Source organism: Pongo abelii, chromosome 1 (genome assembly GCF_028885655.2).
Source record: "Pongo abelii isolate AG06213 chromosome 1, NHGRI_mPonAbe1-v2.0_pri, whole genome shotgun sequence".
In the NCBI taxonomy this organism is placed as follows: Eukaryota; Metazoa; Chordata; class Mammalia; order Primates; family Hominidae; genus Pongo; species Pongo abelii.
The window spans coordinates 123,638,046-123,658,685 of NC_071985.2; the positions used below are offsets into that span (position 1 = coordinate 123,638,046).

Consider the following 20,640-nt stretch of genomic DNA (forward strand, 5'->3'; position numbering starts at 1 on the left):
CCGCATCAGGCCCACACCTGGCTACTTTTTAAAACACATTTTTGTAGACAGAGGTCTCACTACGTTGCCCAGTCTGGTCTTGAACTCCTGGGCTCAAGCGATCCTCTTGCCTTGGCTTCCCAAAGTGCTGGGATTACAGACTTAAGCCACTGCACACAGCCAAGAATACTGTATTTAAATCTAAGTATTAGGAAGTCAGGATATCTATGAAATGGATACAGATAGGAAGGCATATTCTTGTCCCCACTTAGAGAGCCCTAAGTCTGCCCAGAACTTAATGCTGTGGCATCCACATTTTTGAGCCTTCATTTATGGTCATATCTATTAAAACATATGTTGACTTCCAAGTTCCAGAATGAGTAGAGTGTAAAATAGCAGTGGTTATATAAGCAGAATTAGCTCCTCTCACATTAGAAAGCATAATTTTAATGGCTCAATTCCTTCTTTTTCCTTTTTCAATGAAATGGGTGTTGGGGGGTAGAAATCAGAAGAATTTTGAAGAGTAGTAGAAAATGATTTAAATTCTAATTTGTACTTGTGCCAGTCTCACCAGGCACTTGAAATAAACAAATAAGGGGGAAAGTACCCATTGTATGTGCCAGAATCCCGCTGGCTCAAGGAATTTTTTTTTTTTTTTTTTTTTTTTTTTTTTTGAGACAGAGTCTCGCTCTGTCACCTAGCCTGGAGTGCAGTGACATATTCTTTTTTTGTATTTTTAGTAGAGACAGAGTTTCACCATATTGGCCAGACTGGTCTCGAACACCTAACCTCAAGTGATCCACCCGCTTCGGCCTCTCAAAGTCTGGCTCAAGGATTTTCTAGGTGTCTGGCTGGTTAACTTGTTAACTTCATTTGAATGAAGATATTTATGACTGTTTAGAGCAGATGATACTTGTATTTTAATAGCAATAGTAGGTGAAATGTATTGGGGGTGCTATCTACCTTATTTCATATACCTCAATACTTATTCATTCACATATATATGAATATCTTATTCGTATATATATGAAAACTTACTACATGCATTTATATTTAGTTATATATATCTCAGCATATCATATATACATATATATATCTAGTTATAGATATCTCTAGATGTATCTATCTCAGCTGCCCTAAAGGAGAAAGCTAGGCCATCATAGATTCTTAACTATATAATACATTCAATGCTCTCACAATGGGATAACAGGAATGATGGTATTCACTAATGTGAACTAAAAAGGTAGGCTATGAACTGAACCCAGGGGAGTATTGAACAAACTTCAATAAATTCAGCATGTGACAAATAAATTGACAAAGATTGTAGGGAAAAAAAGGTTTATTTTCAAGGATTTGTGCAGACAATGGTGAATAAAAAATTGTATTTCAACTATAAAAAGGAGCTGACTTCATTCCACCCTGGCCTACAGGGTTTATGGTGATGCCAGTTTGAATCTGAGGCAATACCGCTATCCCCATTCCTCCACCTGTAAAAGATTCCCCCAGAGGAATAACATCCTATAACTTTTAGTCAAAAATATGTAAGACACATCAAAGTAATGAGTTAAACAAGTTTCTGCTTATCTGCTTAGGGAAAGTCAAGAAATGAAACAAATGTGTATTTGTTTCTGGCTGTAAATTACCTTTACCTTGTGTACTTTTTGGTACATTCTGGTATGAAGACATCTCAAAATGTAACAACACAAGAGTTTAGGTCAAGACGACCCACCCAGGAGGCTGTAAAAACTGGTTTGAACTAGAACTGTGGAATGGAACTAGTTTAAAATTGAAGCAGCTCTAAACACCAAGCTTAGAGACATTTGCCCTATTAGAAAACAAAAATCATTAAAGCTACAAAATAACAAGTGCAAACATGCTGAACCTGTTTCCAGGGAGTGACATTCCCTTCTGCCAACAGGTCCCAAACTCACACCCACAAGGTGTAACTCTCTTTCCTGTTCCACTAGATTTCCTTTCTCTCATCTCAAAGGTCCTCAGAAATGACAATGGAAAACGTATGAATTGTTGAAATTTACCCTGTGGACCAATTCCTGAAGAGATAACAGCCACAACTCTGAGATGATTAGACATGTAGTGTTTACTTGATGACTTTCTGTATTTCTAGAAACCCTCAAAGCATTAAACTGCCTATTTCAAAATCTAAACTTCCTAGCAGCTTTTATTATTTGGAGTAAGCAGACAGAAGACAATTTACTGCCACACAGGAATCAACCACAGCTAACTTGTCCACCATTAAGTTTTACGGTAATGGACAATTCAACTGGAAGACCCATGTCTATGCTTGCTTATAATAATTTAATTTTAGACCTACTCTTTTTTTTAAATAGAGAAGTTCTAGACATCCAACAGCTGATCTTTCCATAGATATAAGGAGGGAATGGAGAAGTCTTCCTGCCAAATGCTGAGCCATCTAAAATGGTCTGCTCAGGAGTTACTAACTCCATGGCAAAGTACTTCAGTATCAATTGCAAAGTTCTATTTTCTTCTACTTCAAGAAACAACCTCATTTGATTTGTGGATCCTATGAATTGTCTAAACACACTGATGAATATCAGCAACTTCTCTCATTTGAATTTCTCATGTCCTTAAAGTAAATAGAATTTCCAGAGACAACTAAAGAGCAATGCAATATGAAGAAAATTAAAAGTTGGCTAAGAAAAATAAGTAATCAACTAAAAATTGCCATAACACTCAGACTTAAACAGAAAATAAGTTTCTTGTCTTTTATAAGATGACAAAACTTCAATCTAACATCACAAGTTCTTATACTAGATGAATTTACTAGTATATGAATCAATATACTAGATTTCTTTCTTCTACCCCAACTGCAAATATACTAAACAATTATTTCTTCAATAGTTTCTTTTTCCCCTAGTCGTGGCATTTAAAACTGAGTAACAGTATTTAGCACTAAGTAAATTTAGAAAATATAAAAAGGTTTTATGAAATAGCAACAGTTGATTCATTTTTCATATACCATCTGATCAAGTGAAGTCTCCATTTGAGGATACTGGTGAACAGAAAAATTTTTTCTTGTCTAAGCCACTGCTTTCTGGTCTCATCACACAGATAATTCTCAAATTTTATGTAGGCCCAGATTTTCTTGGCAAAACTCTCAAGATACCAGCACATAACACAGCTACTTCATCTGTTCTCTTTTTGCAATGAGCGCTATGCCTCTCTTTTATGTTCCCAGATGGGTACACGAAAGATAAATTTCTAAAGCCAAAGAATTTCTTGGCATTTCATAACTGTTTTCCACCCAGCATCCCCTCCCCAATTTGCCAGATCCAAATAAAAGAGTGAAAAGAAATCTTGAAAATTCTCTCTCTTCAAAAGAGGTCTGAACACAGCCTAGTTCCTTCCCTAATGAGCCTCAGTTTGAAAAGATCCTGATGAGGAGCTGAAGAACAAAACAGGATGACAGGTTTTTATGAAGGAGGTATGTAATCTTATCACCGAGGGGTGTAATTTATCTGGACATTATATGCACTCTGCCAAGGACTGATTTACACACAGATCAAAGGAAGCTGGCTTTCTGTAGTCCCCTGAAGCATAAATAATGTTCGTGACCATGAGTTTTCCCCACATATAGCAGGGGCAGACGCTGTGGTGTCATCCTGGGGACCGATGATTTCAGCTGAACTCTCCTACACTGGGTTCAGGTCTCCAACATGTTCTTCATCCCCGTCCCCTTGGTTGGCAGTTGATGACTTGGGTACTTTGGAATTCATTTTATAAACAGGACGTAAAAGGCCATTACAACACAAGCAATTGCCACAGCAGCATGCAGCCTGGTTCCAATCACAGCGGCTAGCAGGCAAAAGAGAGAAGAAATCACACCCTGCCCTTCACAGAAGTCCTCACTTTCAAGGTGATATTTTGAAGTCTCTAGTCACAGACAGACATATCAACGCTCTCAAGGACCTGGGATGTTTTTATTTTATTTTTGGAGGCAGTCTCACTCTGTCACCCAGGCTGGAGTGCAATGGCACGATCTCGGCTCACTGCAACCTCTGCCACCCGGGTTCAAGCAATTCTCCTGCCTCAGCCTCTTGAGTAGCTGAGATTACAGGTGCCTGCCACCATGCCCAGCTAATTTTTGTATTTTTAGTAGAGATGGGGTTTCACTATCTTGGCCAGGCTGGTCTTGAACTCTTGACCTCAGGTGATCCACCCGCCTTGGCCTCCTAAAGTGCTGGAATTACAGGCATGAGCCACCGTGCCCGGCTCCCTGGCTAATTTTTGTATTTTTAGTAGAGACAGGGTTTCACCATGTTGGCCAGGCTGGTCTTGAACTCCTGGCCTTGGGTGATCTGCCCTCCTTGGCCTCCCAAAGTGTTGGGATTACAGGCATGAGCCACCGCGTCCGGCCTCTGGGATGTTTCTAAATGCTATCCTTATGCTTTAGGGTCTAGGTGAATATACTGTTTGTTTATATTTTGTCCTTTTTCAAAAAAAATTTAGGTAGATAGGATTCCAAATGAATGTGCCTCAAATAAAAAGTAAAAAAAAGCATCTGAGTTAATTAAATCAAACCTTAAAACAGACTCCAATGTACCATTTACAGAAAATCAAGAAAAATTTTCTGTAGAAAAATCTTTTTCCCACTGAAGGGAGGAATTCCACCCCAGCCTAAAATGATTTCATGTGTATACTTTTACTCCATGGAGAATACAAAAATCATCTGGATGCTAAAATAGACAATTATGTTTTTAAATAAAAATTTTTTTTTTTTTTGAGACAGGGTCTCACCCTGTCACCTGGGCTGGAGTGCAGTGGCTCCGCCATGGCTCACTGCAGCCTCAACCTCCTAGGCTCAAGCAATCCTCCCACCTCGGTCTCCTGAGTAGCTGGGACTACAGGCACGTGCCACCATACCTGGCTAATTTTTGTATATTTTGTAGAAATGGGGTCTCACTGTGTTGCCCAGGCTGATCTACAATTCCTGGACACAAGCAATCCTCCTGCCTTGGCCCGCCAAAGTGCTGAGATTATAGGCATGAGCCACCACACCCAGCAAATTTTAACTTTTACCTCTTCCCTCAACTTTGGAGAACGATTAATTTTCCAGACTCTCAGACCCAATCTGAGGGATTTTTTTCTAAAAATGAAACCAAATACAATCCCAGCTCACTGTACTCCCTACTTTGTAGCTCCACACTGTCCAGAGATGGCAATCTCTTCTCCCTGTCCAGACATGGCCTCACCTTTGTAAAACACACCCCAAACACCCTTCTTCTCTGATAGCAGCCAGGTTTTGAGACGAGGTACTTTCTTGAAGTAGGCACAGGTGCAAACAAAGAGCAAACCAAACACCAGAATCCCATCCAAGGAGTACACTGTTAAATAAAGAAGAAAAGAAAACCTTAGGTACTGATCTAGCATGGGACCTGTGATCCCACCTGAGAACTATAAGGAAGATAGTGTGTGACATAATAACAAAATAATAACCCCAACAGGCAGTACCAACACTTGACAAGAGGGAGCTAGGATCCTGGGACTAACAAGATTATTTTACTGTTCCCAAAAATTGCTTGTAGGAGGAAGGAGGATCAATTGAGCCCAGGAGTTCGAGGCTGCAATGAACTAAGATCAAGCCACTGCACTGTAGCCTGAGCAACATAGTGAGACCCCAACTCAAAAAAAAAATTTTTTTTTTTTACATCCCCTTTACTAAAATGTCAGTGGTCCTTCCCCTCACCTTTCAAGAAGTAGAAATCCTGGGCAGAAATTAGCATCCCAGGAATGACTAGTGTTGGCAATAGATTGAGACATATGAATCCTTAGAGACTCAGCACAGAGAATTTAACATGTTCTTGTTATAAATCACTCATATGATAAAGGAGAGCTAGATATGTAGCCAAAACTGTCAGATGTGCAACTGTTGGTGAAGAATATGTTAAGGCAAAAAATAAAGCTTAATGAAAGTCGCAAGAGTAAGAATCCACATGACTACAATTTTCCTATCATTATCTTACACTTTATGCATGATACTCTAACAAACCGAATTTCTGCCAGAATAATAAGATTTTTCTAAAACAAAGAAAAAGTATCTAAGGCTTCAACACAGAAAGCTTTAACTTCTTAGCTCTGTTTCTTAAATACATAAACCAAGCTTATTTCTTGTACAGGTAAGCACAATGAATCACCTAATTGCAAAAAACAAGATATTGGACCACAAAATGGGGGAAGAATGACTAAAATTTATTCAGCAATTACCGTGTCAAACTGCTGTCTTATTTCCTGGTTCAGATTCTGTCTTCCTCTGGGTAAATTCCCTTTTCTTACTGTGCCTAGTATCCTGAGACCTCTGAGCTTCCCAGGAAGCTCCAAATGAATATTATATATAACCAGTGTCTGCCAGTTCTAGACCACACTGCCTTTCTTCCTCCAGTAAAACTGTCTCACAGCTAAGGTGTCACTAAGAAAGGGTCCAGTAAATTAATACATACACTAAGGTTTTCTGAGGAACTATACCTTCACGTGCTACCCCTTTTCTCTCATAAGTTTCTGCAGACAATGCCAAAATTCACAAGGAGGTTAAATTGAGTCTTCAGTGCCAGGTCTATGGACAAAGTACTTTTGAGAAATGCTTTCCGGAGCCCCTCAAATCATCGTAATGCCTAAAAGGCTTTCTCTTTTCCTTTCCTGTAAGGTTGACGCTAAAAATCATGAAGGCCCTCCTTCCTGTCCTCCTCTGGAATTCAGAATTCATAAAGTGTTTGAAGAGGCCTGGAAAATCAGGTCAGATAAACTGCCTCATCATCTAGAAGAGGCAGTGTCTAAAGCCACCCCTTGCAACACTAGTTAGGGTCTCCACGTGGGATCACCCCGCCAGGACTTTAAAATCAGAAATCTTTCCGGCATTTTTCCATAAGAAGAAGCTTTTGTGGGGTCTACATTCACCAGCACTCCCAAAAGTGTGGGACTTGATATTCTATGTGATTTATTGGCCCTCTCAACAAAACTACGGTCCGAAAGTATGAGAACGCAGGGAGCTGGGAGGAGGAGCCTCTCTCTTCCCCGGGTCTAAATAGCAGTAGTACCTCTGGGACTGACCTCTCCAAGGGCCAGAAAGAACTAAGAAAAAGAAAAGGGAAAGCAAAGAATAGGGATAGATAACTCGAGGTGTGAGCATAAGAGGCACTGGGGGTCCTAGATGAATATGGGAGGGGGGAACCCGTGGAGGCGTATAGGGATACAGAAGTTAGGGGCGTCCAGAGGCCAAGGGGGGCCGGGCTGGGAGGGGGCGGGGAGAACGGCCACGTCAGTCCCGGCCCCGCCCGCCACGTTTTCCCTTCGTCCTTCACTCCCACCCTCCGCTCAGGGCATCGGTTCTCACCGTTCGTCATGGCGGCTGGCCCTGGACTTGGGTAGGGCGTCCGGGTTCAGTGGTGATAGCGGCGGAGGTGGGGGAACCCGGCGCCCGCTTGACACTTCCCGATCCGGGCCGAGGCGACTGGAAGAAGCCGTAGTACGCAGGAGCAAGGGCCGAGAGGCGAGCGCCGAACGCTATCAGGAGTGGCTAGCCGATTGTCGAGCTCGGGAAACTGCGTGTTTACGTAGGGTAAGAAGAACGCTATCCCGCAGGCTTCCTACTTGGCCGTGGTAACTAAGTCATTTCTGCGTGCCCCTGCGGGCGTAGGGCAGGGACTGGCCCGCGTCGGTGTGTTTGAAAAGGTAAAGGCTTGTAGTTTTGTAGTTTATTTTGCGCCGTGGCGGCTGCTGTGTGTAAGCAGCAGCCTACCTATAAGGTTTTCATCGTCCTGGGCTTCCACTTGAGAGAACTCCAGCACCGCGGGCGAAGAAGCCGCACCTGCGGCCTCCGTGACTTCCCTTGAGCTGCTCTTCCTTACTCCGGATGGAAATCTAGTCAGACTACGTCTGAACGTTCCAAATGAAATGAGGAACCTTATAACAAAAACAAGTCGCGGCCGGGCGCGGAGGCTCACGCCTGTAATCCCAGCACTTTGGGAGGCCGAGGCAGGCGGATCACCTGAGGTCGGAGTTCGAGACCAGCCTGACCAACAAGGAGAAACCCCGTCTCTGCTAAACATACAAAATTAGCCGGGCGCGGTGGCTCATGCCTGTAATCTCAGCACTTTAGGAGGCCGAGGCAGGCGGATCACCTGAGATCGTAGTTCGAGACCAGCCTGATCAACATGGAGAAACCCCGTCTCTACTACAAATACAAAATTAGCCGGGCATGGTGGCTCATGCCTGTAATGTAATCCCAGCTACTCGGGAGGCTGAGGCAGGAAAATCGCTTGAACCTGGGAGGCGGAGGTTGCGGTGAGCCGAGATCGTGCCATTGCACTCCATCCTGGGCAACAAGAGCGGAAACTCCGTCTCAAAAAAACAACAACCACCAAAAAAAAAAAAAAAAAAAAAAAACAAGTCGCATCTTTCAGATCCTAAAGCACCACGTCGTCGGAAAACATTCAAATGGTTGCCCGTTTGCTTGTGTGAATTTTTCTTTTCCTTAAACTATCAGGAGAATCTCGATTCCCCTGCATTTAATTAATGTTGGGATCACTTCAGCCACTTAACCAGAAATCGGCGATATCTAGACACCGCTCCTCTGAGGACACTTTGACAACGTGACAAAAGACATTGCCAGTCTAATGATCGGGGTGGGGTGGAGGAGACAAAAGTACATATTCAGATTTGCATACTGAAATCCTTAATTGCACACAACTCGGCCCGCTTTATTAGAGTTCGGACGGAAGTGCGACACCGAGTCCTCCAAGGCTAACTGGAGGGTTAAATTATAAGGTTACTAATCCGCCGTGCTTGTCAAGGGCCTAAAGGGACTCTGCCCCTTTCTGCTGCAGTGCCATCTGCTGGCTGCAGCCTGCTTGGTTACCCAGAGGGAAAACTGCCAAAGCATCCTCTGGAAGCTGGCCTGGAAAGACAAGCCAAAGTGTAGTGCAGGACAGACGCCTTGAGAAAATATACATACATGCAGAAAGAAAAAAAAAAGACGGCATATATACGGGACAAAACCTTGGACAAGGCCAGGCAGCCACTCAGATTATGTATATGTTTGCACATTCACACACAGACAAATTCCCCTGCCCAAAAGAACTTGGACCACTCAAAAACAAAACAGAACAAAAGCTCTAGTGTTTAGGCCTTCGAACCCTTCATCAACCATTGTCTAAAACAGTAGCAGCTGGCCGGGCGCGGCTCACGCCTGTAATCCCAGCACTTTGGGAGGCCGAGGCAGGCGGATTACCTGAGGTCAGGAGTTCAAGACCACTCTGACCACATGGTGAAACCCCGTCTCTACTAAAAAAAAAAAAAAAAAAAAATACAGAAATTAGCCTGGCATGATGGCATGCGCCTGTAATCCCAGCTACTCGGAAGGCAGAGGCAGAATAGCTTGAACCCGGGAGGCGGAGGTTGCAGCGAGCCGAGACAGCACCACTGCACTCCAGCCTGGGCCACAGAGAGAGACTCCATTTCAAAAAATAATAGTAATAATAACTGCCCCTCTTTGGCCGGGCGCGGTTGCTCACGCCTGTAATTCCAGCACTTTGGGAGGCCAAGGTGGGCGGATCACCTGAGGTCGGGAGTTCGAGACCAGCCTCACCAAGATGGAGAAACCCCGTCTCTACTAAAAATACAAAAGTAGCCGGGCATGGTGGCACATGCCTGTAATCCCAGCTACTTGGGAGGCTGAGGCAGGAGAATCGCTTGAACCGGGGAGGCAGAGGTTGCGGTGAGCTGAGATCCTGCCATAGCACTCTAGCCTGGGCAACAGAGTGAAACTCCGTCTTAAAAAAACAAAGAAAAGAAAAAAAATTGCCCCTCTTTTAATCCTACAGCCATCACCTTAGTAATTTTGCTATATCAGTATTCTTTAAGTATCAATTGTGTCCTCACAACAATGAAAACTTACATTTTTATAACATTTTGAAATTTTCAAAGCAAACACACCTTGTCATATGATCTTATTTAACCCTCACAACTGCCTGATTACCCCTGTTTTAGAAATAAACCAAGGTTTAGGGTAAGGACTGCCAAGTATTACACTGGCACAATAATTCCAGCCTTCTGAAATCAGGACTAGAAAATTTTCCTCCATACTACACTGGTGTTTCCTTTGACAGCAACCACTACCTACTGAATAATGCCTAAGTCCTTAGCCTGCTATTCAAGGCCTTCCAATAGTATTTTCCACTGTTTCCTATATGGGCTTTAAGCTTTGTCTATAAAGACTATGTTCTTCAGTTACAGTCTTTGCTTTCTCATTTTTGCTCATGCCCCTCACTTTTTAGAGATAATTTTTTCTCCCCATTTTTTTTAACTAGATGAAAACCTCTCCAATTTTTGTCATACTCTGAAAGACAAGTCTTTCCTGTTCTGTCATTCTCAGAGGTTAGAATAAAAGTTAATCAGCCGGGCGCAGGGGCTCATGCCTGTAATCCCAACACTTTGGGAGGCCGAGGCGGGAGGATCACCTGAGGTCGGGAGTTCGAGACCAGCCTGGCCAGCAATGGTGAAACCCTGTGTCTACTAAAAATTCAAAAAAAATTATCCGGGAGTGGTGGCAGGTGCCTGTAATCCCAGCTACTCAGGAAGCTGAGGCGAAAGAATCTCTTGAACCCGGGAGACGGATATTGCAGTGAGCCAAGATTGTGCCATTGCACTCCAGCCTGGGCAACAGAGCGAGACTCCACCTCAAAAAAAAAAAAAAAAGTTAAGCCCGGGCGCAATGGCTTACGCCTGTAATCCCAACACTTTGGGAGGCCAAGGCGGGCAGATCACCTGAGGTCAGGAGTTCAAGACCAGCCTGGCCAACATGGTGAAACCTCGTCTAAAAACACAAAACTAAAAACACAAAAATTAGTCGGGCATGGAGGCGTGCGCCTCCAATCGCAGCTACTCGGGTGGCTGAGGCAGGAGAATCACTTCAGACTGGGAGGCGAAGGTTGCAGTGAGCCAAGATTGCGCCACTGTACTCCAGCCTGGACAACAGAGTGAGACTCCCTCTCAAAAAAAAAAAAAAGAATAAAATTTAAAGGCTGGGCATGGTGGCTCACACCTGTAATCCCAGCACTTTGGGAGACCGAGACGGGTGGATCACTTGGGGTCAGGAGTTGGAGACGAGCCTGGCAACATCGTGAAACCCTGTCTCTACTAAAAATACAACAATTAGCTGGGCGTGGTGGTGTGTGTCTGTAATCCCAGCTACTCGGGATGCTGAGGCAGAAGAATCACTTGAACCGGGGAGGCAGAGGTTGCGTTAAGCTGAGATCACGCCACTGCACTCCAGCCTGGGAGACAGAGCAAGACTATGTCTCAAAAAACAGAAAAAAAAAATTAAGGATGAAATCAAAGCTGAAAAACCAGGAAGAGTGATGAATTGGCAAATTACAATTTTTTTTTTTTTTTTTGAGACAAAGTCTCACTCTGTTGCCCAAGCTGGAGTGCAGTGGTGTGATCACGGCTCACTGCAACCTCAGCTTCCTGGGTTCAAGCAATTCTCCTGCCTCTCCTCCCGAGTAGCTGGAACTACAGGCACGCGCCATCGTGCCCAGCTAAGTTTTGTATTTTTAGTAGAGATGGGGTTTCACTATGTTGCCAGGCTAGTCTTGAACTCCTGACCTCGTGATCCACCCGCCTCGACCTTCCAAAGTGCTGGGATTACAGGCGTGAGCCACCACGCCCGGTGGCAAATTCCAGTTTTTATTTTATTTTAGTTTTGAGATGGAGTCTCGCTCTGTCGCCCAGGCTGGAGTACAGTGGCACCATCTCGGCCCACTGCAAGCTCCGCCTCCCGGGTTCACGCCATTCTCCTGCCTCAGCCTCTGAAGTAGCTGGGACTACAGGCAACCGCCACCACGCCCGGCTAATTTTTTGTATTTTTAGTAGAGACAGGATTTCACCGTGTTAGCCAGGATGGTCTTGATCTCCTGACCTCGTGATCCACCTGCCTCGGCCTCCCAAAGTGCTGGGATTACAGGCGTGAGCCACCGTGCCCGGCCTCAAATTACAATTTCCAAAGGGCAGTGATAATGCACACAGTATCTTATGATTAAACAGTTTTCTTTTAACTCCACTCAAAATTTACTTTTTCTTCATCTTCCACATCTGTCTCTATTCTTCCTACTTTTTTTCTCCCACTCTTTCTTCTTTCTCCCTCCACCATATTTTTTCTTTTTCATATTGTATAAGATATTTTACATTTTTTTAATTGAATAGAGTGAGTCTCACCAGGCTATTTCAAAATTAGTTGTATCAAGACTTTTATATTCTAAAAACAAAAAGTTGACCAGGCGCGGTAGCTCATGCCTGTAATCCCAGCACTTTGGGAGGCCGAGGCGGGCGGATCATGAGGATGATCTCTTGATCGAGATCATCCTGGCCAACATGGTGAAACTGCATCTCTACTAAAAATACAAAAATTAACTGGGCGTGGTGGCACGCACCTGTAGTCCCAGCTACTCGGGAGGCTGAGGCAGGAGAATCGCTTGAACGTGGGAGGAGGAGGTTACAGTGAGCTGAGATCGGGCCACTGCATTCCAGCCTGGTGACAGAGTGAGACCCCGTCTCAAAAAAAAAAAAAGTTCAGTTTTCTGTGAAATTGAGTTAGCTCCTTTCTAAGGTTGTTGGAGGATTAAGTGAATTACTATTTACAACAATATCTGACATGAGTAAGTATTCCATAAATGATAGCTATTATTGTTGTTTTTCATTTTGAGGGAAGAGAGAGACCCTCTCATATTGTTTTATACTCAGAAAAGGAAAGAGAAGCGAAACTAAAGGCAGGTAGCCCAGCGCCTAGGAACCCGACCTGAAACCAGGCCTGGGCCTTCCTGACCTAAGCCTGGTAGTTAAAATTCCACCCGTGACTTAGCAACTGATGTTATCTATAGATTCCAGACATTGTATGGAAAGACATTGTGAAACCTCCAGTTCTGTTCTGTTTCGCTCTGACCACTGGTGCTTGCAGCCCCTGTCACATACCCCCTAGCTTGCTCAATCGATCATGACCCTCTCACGTGGACCCCCTTAGAGTTGTGAGCCCTTAAAAGCACAGAAGTTGAGCACCTGAAGAGCTCGGCTCTTGAGACAGGAGGCTTGCCGATGCTCCCAGCCAAACAAACCCCTTCCTTCTTTAACTCGGTGTCTGAGGAGTTTTGTCTGAGGCTTCTCCTGCTACAATTTGTTTTTTTTTTTTTGAGATGGAGTCTCGCTCTGTAGCCCAGGCTGGAATGCAGTGGCACGATCTCGGCTCACGGCAAGCTCCGCCTCCCGGGTTCACGCCATTCTCCTGCCTCAGCCTCCCGAGTAGCTGGGACTACAGGTGCCCACCACCACACCCGGCTAATTTTTTTGTATTTTTAGTAGAGACGGAGTTTCACCGTGTTAGCCAGGATGGTCTGGATCTCCTGACCTCGTGATCCGCCCGCCTCGGCCTCCCAAAGTGCTGGGATTACAGGCGTGAGCCACCGCACGCGGCTAATTTGTTTAAAAAGTATCTGTGGTTAGCCTGGTGGCTCATGCCTGTAGCCCCAGCACTTTGGGCACTGAGGTGGGCGGATTGCTTGAGCTCAAGAGTTCAAGACTGGCCTGCACAATATAGTGAAAGCCTGTCTCTATAAAAAATAAAAAAATTAGCCAGGCATGGTGATGCATGCCTGTGGTCCCAGCTACATGGGAGGCTGAGGTAGTAGAAGCACCTCGGCCCTGGAAGTGGAAGTTGCAGTGAGTCATGATTGTACTGCTGCACTCCAGCCTGGATGACAGAGCGAGACCCTGTCTCAAAAAAAAAAAAAGTACTTGTCAGTGTCTACTACTGTGTGCTAAGCACTTTGCTCGATTTTGCAGAAATGCGGCATAAGTAAGTCCCTGCCCTCAGAGAAGAAAATATGTTGGGTAAGATAGATGAATAAACACATTTTAATAGAACATGAGCATTGTGTAAAGACAGTATCTTTGATTTTCACAACTGTTTTCCAGATTTTTTTTTTTTTAAATGAAATCTTGAGACTTAAAGAAGAGACGTGGGTGAGAACATAGCCTGTTAGGATCCATACTCAGGTCTAAGATCAAAACTCCCTTTCTCTTGTTATCACACTGCCTCAAATTACAGTGCTTTCCACTGATATTGATCTTTGATTATTTTGTTACAATCATTAATGTTTCTGTCACCCTGGAAAGTCTCATAGCCTCACTGCCACCCAGTGCAGTTGTGTCTCACATCAGGCCAAAGACTGGGTGACCAGCTCTTGCAGCCCAACTGCAAAGAATAAATAGAGCCTACTGGCCTAGGGACTCTCAATTCAGACAGTCCTTCCTCAATTCATTTCAGTGTTCACTGGAGAACTGGTAGTTGTTGCCAAATGCCTGTCAGTCAAGAACAGTGGCCTGTTTGTTAGGGTTGTTGTGGTCATTGTGGTGAACACTAATCAGTCATGGGGACCATGACTGTGGCATTCTGGTTTAACCAAAGAGTAAGTTCAGCCTCAAAGGCACAGCTTGCAACAATAGCTTCATTTGAATTACAACATATTTGAAAAGGGATGTCAAATAGGCATTAATTTATGCTACAAACATTTGTTCCAGGACTTCTAAATCTAAGGAATGTGCTAGCCTTTGGGAACTCAAAGATGAATGAGAAATATACTCTGTTCTTAAAAAGTTTAAGATTTAGTAGAAAAAGATAAGCTGTGTTTATAAATAACCAAAAAATACAGCAGAAAGTGAGAAGTGTCCAAGGAAAATGAAAACTAAGTGCTGGGGGGTGTAGAAATGGGAAACTGCCTTCAGCTGGAGCGTTCAGGGAAGGCTTTATTGAGGAGCAGACATTTTAGCTGGGCCTGAAAAGCTTATACCATTTCAATAAGCAGAAATAAAGAGCATTCTAGTGGGGAGGGAATTGAGCCATCAAAGGCCTGGAGAGGGAAAGTGCAAGGTAAGATTGGGGCACAGTAAAGCCTCCCCTTCCTCCTTCAATGGCTAACTCACATTCATCCCTCAAGTCCCAACTTAGACCTCACTTGCTCAAGGGAGAATTCTCAGACCTTCAGTCTCCTTCCCCAATCATGTTTCCAAAGCATACAATATCTGTTTAACTTATGTCCCCCTGCTATATTGTAATGTTCATTTGTTTTGTCATTTTATCCACAGTCCCATAGCTAGTGCTGAACATTTTGCAAGTGCTTCATGAATATTTATTGCATGAATAATTGAACGTGGCCTTGTGGAACTGGAATGCAGAGCTCATGAAAGAGAACAGCAGAAGACAATGGTGAAAGGTAGTCCCTTAAATAAAAACAACTGCCAGACACAGTGGCCCATGCCTGTACTCCCAGCACTTTGGGAGGCCAAGGCGGACGGATCACCTGAGGTCGGGAGTTCGAGGCCAGTCTGACCAACATGGAGAAACCCCATCTCTACTAAAAATACAAAATTAGCCAGGCGTGGTGGTGCATGCCTGTAATCCCAGCTACTCAGGAGGCTGAGGCAGGAGAATTGCTTGAACCCGGGAGGCAAAGATTGCCGTAAACCAAGATTGCGCCATTGCACTCCAGCCTGGGCAACAAGAGCGAAATTCCGTCTCAAAAAATAAAAAAAATAAATAATAAAAACAACGATACTTATGGAATATTTACTACATGCCAGGTACTACCCAAAACACTTCATGGTTATTAACACATCTAAATCTCATAATAACCTTATATGGTTAGTAACTATTATTATCCCCCTGTCACAGATGAGGAAATGGGTGTACCAGCAGGTCAAGTAAGTTGTCTCAAGGTAACATAGCTGATAAATAGTACACCTAAGATTTCAGACTCAACCTATCTGATCTCAGAGTCTGCATATTTAACCATGGAGCACAGGAAGTGTGGTTAAGACTGCATTAAGATTATTGTGGAAATTCTGAAAGCCATTTTAAAAGTGACATTACCTCACTAAGCCCAAATTAGGGAGAAGCACTGTAGACGTCTACACCCTGGGATGGAGGGGTGAAAGTGGAGGTAGGGGTGGGACTGCAAATCTTCTGCCTTGATTTGGAGTCTGAGTGGTGCTACCTGCCTACCAATATCCCATCACTAACACCTCTCAAACCCACCATCCAGCTCCTGCTTTCCTCATTTCTGATAATCCCACCCCTGCCATTCCTTCCAAATTACTCTCATACAGCTCCATTTCTTCCTTCTATCAATTACCTCTCTGCTGATTCCATTCTTCTGTGAACAAATCTCTTTTGTCATTACCTTTTTCATTAAAAGCTCATTCCATTTTTTGCTGTAATGAAAAACAGGATTTTCTGAGCAGTTAGCTAAATGGCTGGGATAAGTTCACAGCTTCATTCATTCAGTAATCATTTATTCAAAGTCCACATCCCTAGGTCCTAGTGCCCTCTTTTTTCTTTCTTTCTTTTTTTTTTTTTTTTTTTGAGAAGGAGTCTCGCTCTTGTTGCCAGGCTGGAGTGCAGTGGCGTGATCTCAGCTCACTGCAACCTCTGCCTCCCGGGTTCAAGCAATTCTCCTGCCTCAGCTTCCCAAGTAGCTGGGACTACAGGTGCGTGCCACCACACCCAGCTAATTTTTGTATTTTTAGTAGAGACGGGGTTTCACCATGTTAAACAGGATGGTCTCAATCTCTTGACCTCTTGATCCGCCCGCCTCGGCCTCCCAAAGTGCTGGGATTACAGGAGTGAGCCACCGCTCCCGGCCTTTACTGCCCTCTTAAGGCTACTTTCCTCTTTGCTTTTCTACCTTCAGTATCCAACTATATACTCATTCTTTAACCTGTTATAATCTGGCTTCCATCTTTACCAACACCCTCAAACTTTGTTCTCCAGATCATTCCCATACCTCCTAATTGTCACATCCAAGGCCTTTTCTTAAATCTTCAATCTCGTAATCTCTGGCACTGAGCACTCCATACCACCTGCTTTTTTTGGTTGGTTTTGTTTTGTTTTGTTTTGAGACAGAATCTTGCTCTGTTACCCAGGCTGGAATGCAGTGGCATGATTTTGGCTCACTGCAACCTCCGCCTCCCAGATTCAAGCTGTTCTTCTCCCTTAGCCTCCCGAGCAACTGGGATTACAGGTGCTCGCCACCACACCTGGCTAATTATTTTATTTTATTTTATTTTATTTTTTATTTTTTGTATTTTTAGTAGAGATGGGTTTTCATCATGTTGGCCAGGCTGGTCTGAAACTCCTGACCTCAAGTGATCAGCCCAAACCTGCTTCTTTTTGAAACTTTTTCTTTTTGGGTTTTCAGTTCTTCTCCTCCCTCTCCTCCTCCTGATGCTACTTTTATCTTTTCCTACCTCTTTGACTATTCCTTCTGTCACTCTGTCTCCTTGATGTACTGTTTCTAAGGCTGTGCCCTTTGCCTCTATCCTCTCAGCTTTTGTTTCCGTGCAATCTCTAGACTATCGCTTTGTGATGGTATCTCCCATGTCATTTTCTCTAGTAGTAATTTTTCTTTATTTCTTTTTTTTTGTGTGTGTGTGTGTGTTTTAGTAGAGACGGGGTTTCACCATGTTGCCCAGGCTGGTCTCAAACTCCTGAGCTCAGGGAGTCCGCCCACCTTGGCCTCCCAAAGTGTTAGGATTACAGGCGTGAGCCACCGCATCTGGCTTCTAGTACTAATTTTTCTGCGGATTTCTGGGCCTGTAATTCCTGGCTTGGATTTCCATCAGTTTTAGGACATCTCCAGACTCTCAAACACAGACTAAACTCATTTCCTTCCACTTCCAACTTCTTTCCCCTTTTTCTTTCCTATTTATATTAATAGCATCCCATTCTTCTGTCAACAGCTTTCACATTCATTGTCACAAAGTCCTGTAAATTGTCTCTTAAAATTTGTGTTAAATCAGTTCCTTCTTCCTCTTTGCCTTAATTCAGATTATAATCATCTCTCATCCTAGTTTCCCCACAAAAGTGATCTTTTTAAAAACTGTAAAGTCACGTGACACATCTGTTTAAAGACTTCCCAAGAACTCTGTAGTTTGAAGTTCAGTCTCTGAAGAGAACATTTAAGGCCTTTCACACGCAAATTCCAGCCTTATTTCCTGCATCCCCACCCAAAAAACTTGGCTCTGGCAACCCACAGAGAACATCTTGTAGAAGCACACCATGACTTTTCATTCTGTGTTTTCCTTCTGCTCTGCTCATCACACTGCAATTTTTTTTTTTGAGACAGAGGCTCGCTCTGTTGCCCAGGCTGGAATGCAGTGGCGCGTTCTTGGCTCACTGCAAGCTCCGCCTCCCGGGTTCATGCCATTCTCCTGCCTCAGCCTCCCAAGTAGCTGGGACTACAGGCACCTGCCACCACGCCTGGCTAATTTTTTGTATTTTTTTTTTAGTAGAGACAGGGTTTCACTGTATTAGCCAGGATGGTCTCAATCTCCTGACCTCGTGATCCGCCTGCCTCGGCCTCCCAAAGTGCAGGGATTATAGGCGTGAGCCACTGCACCTGGACTGATACTGCAATTTTTTTTCCCCACTTTGTATTTTGGATCTCAGGTTCACAGGATTGAATTATTCACATGCTGCAGCTCATGGCATACTATTACAATTGGCCCTTCCAAAGTCCTTCACTTTTTATTTATCAATTTATTCCTTTTATCCTTATTCCCATTTCTCCTACACTGCAACTTTCTAGTGTGTTTAATGTCTATGCTTTTTTATATTTTCCTGTAAAATAAGTAGTATTTTTAATTTCTATAAATGGTATTATGTTATAGATTTTATTGTTTCTTACTTTTTAATTTAGCACTGTTTTCAAGTTCTGTCCATGTTGCTAAATCTATTGCTTCTGATTGCTGCATTGCACTCCGTGCTGTGCATCCAGCATATTTTATCTATCTACTCCCCTGATAACAGACACTATGAATGTTTTATGCCTGACCTCCTGGACACTGGATCACTACCTAAAAGCAGTTCTCAAACCTATCAGGCTCAACAATCTCCCTTAAATATTAATAACAAATACAGTGTCTCCATTATTGTGCAGTGAAATTCAAAAATAATATAATTTACTGTGGTAGGTGACCTCTCAGAAAGCCCCCAGTGATCTCCCCAGCAATATTCTTGCCCTTATGTAATCCCCTCTCCTTGAATTTGGGCTGCACTTTTTTTTGTTGTTGTTCTTCTGAGATGGAGTCTTGCTTTGTCGGCCAGGCTGGAGTGCAGTGGCGCCATCTCAGCTCACTGCAACCTCCGCCTCCCGGGTTCAAGCAATTCTCCTGTCTCAGCCTCCTGAGTAGCTAGGATTACAGGTGTGCATCACCAAACACGGCTAATTTTTGTATTTTTATTAGAGACAGGGTTTCACCATGTTGGCCAAGCTGGTCTCAAACTCCTGACCTCCTGATCCGCCCACCTCGGCCTCCCAAAGTGCTGGGATTACAGGCGTGAGCCACTGCACCCAGCCCTAGCTGCACTTTTTTACTCACTTCTAGTGAATAGAATAGAGCAGAAATTATAGGATGTCACTTCCAAAATTAGGTAACAAAAAACCTGTGATTTCTGTCTTTTGGGTTCTCCCACTTGTGTCCTCTGGAGGAAGGCAACTGGCACATTGTGAGCTGCCCTATGGAGTGGATTACATGGCAAGGAACTGAGGGAGGCCTCTGGGCAACATCCATTAAAGAACTGAGGCCCTTAGTCCAACAACCTGGAGGAACTGAAACCTCCAGCAACCTGTGAGTGACTCTGGCAAATTCTCCTCCATCAACACTTGAGGTATGACTGCAGCCCCAGCCAACATCCCGACTGCAACAGGAGGGACCTTGAGCCACAGGCACCCAGTTAAATTGCACCCACATTGCTGACCCACAGAAACTGTGTGATAAATATTTGTTTTAAGCCACTAAGTTTTGGGGTAATTTGTTATAGCAATAAATAACTAATATATCTACCTACTCACATAATTTTGAAAATAACATAATACCCTAACAGGATCCAGTGATTCAGTGGCCAGGAAGTCAGGCATAAAGGTAATATAAAAGTAAAGTAAAAATAATAACATTTGTTTCAATATATAAATACTCAGGCATGATGGCACTAGGGGGGATAATGAAGATTTCAGATGCTTCTACCTATATGTAGAATCACTTTGAATGCAGACTGATTTTGGGTGAGCATTGTCGACCTAAAAGGAAGAAGCTGAGGCAAAATTAATATAAATAGAGAGTTTATTTGGGCCACACTTGAGGATTGCAACTCAGCAGCATAAAGTTGCCCAGAATATACACTCTAAGATTAGCAGCAGGTACAAGTGGATTTTAAAAGGAAAAGAATGAGGACAGGGAGTGGGCTGATACAAAGTTGTCTTTAAGGAGTTCTCACTGGTTCACAAAAATAACATTGATTAGTAATTGGCTAAACATTATCAAGCTATAGGGTGTGGGATATGGTGTCTGATGGGGCATAATTAGGCTAATTTATAACTAATACTTGTGGCAATAGCAAGCAGTTTTAAGACATAAATACATAGCTCAAAAGGGGGCAAGTAGGATGTGATTGCCTCTCATTTTAATGCCTCTTTGGGCCTAATAATTTAACTCACATTCTTCAAATCAAAGTTATTTTTTCAGTATTCACTGTTCAAATTATTACAAGTGATGTTTCTTTTGGTGACGTTATTTCTTGAAATG

The 20,640-nt window shown here is 43.5% G+C and overlaps 1 protein-coding gene and 1 long non-coding RNA gene across 3 annotated transcripts; one reads left to right on the forward strand and one right to left on the reverse strand.

Annotated features, from left to right (window-relative positions):
* Positions 1-1,305: 1,305 nt before the first annotated feature.
* TMEM167B (transmembrane protein 167B) lies at positions 1,306-7,500 on the reverse strand. 2 transcript variants are annotated; one of them, NM_001132180.2, is given in 3 exon segments: positions 1,306-3,813; positions 5,211-5,342; positions 7,346-7,378. In NM_001132180.2, coding segments are annotated over 3 exon segments (225 nt in total). In that variant the 5' UTR covers positions 7,356-7,378; the 3' UTR covers positions 1,306-3,730.
* Positions 7,501-9,051: 1,551 nt separating this feature from the next.
* On the forward strand, positions 9,052-19,845 carry LOC129049780 (uncharacterized). Its single transcript, XR_008513091.2, has 3 exons — positions 9,052-9,727; positions 15,145-15,272; positions 19,551-19,845. It is a non-coding gene; the product is annotated as an uncharacterized LOC129049780 (long non-coding RNA).
* Positions 19,846-20,640: the final 795 nt, after the last annotated feature.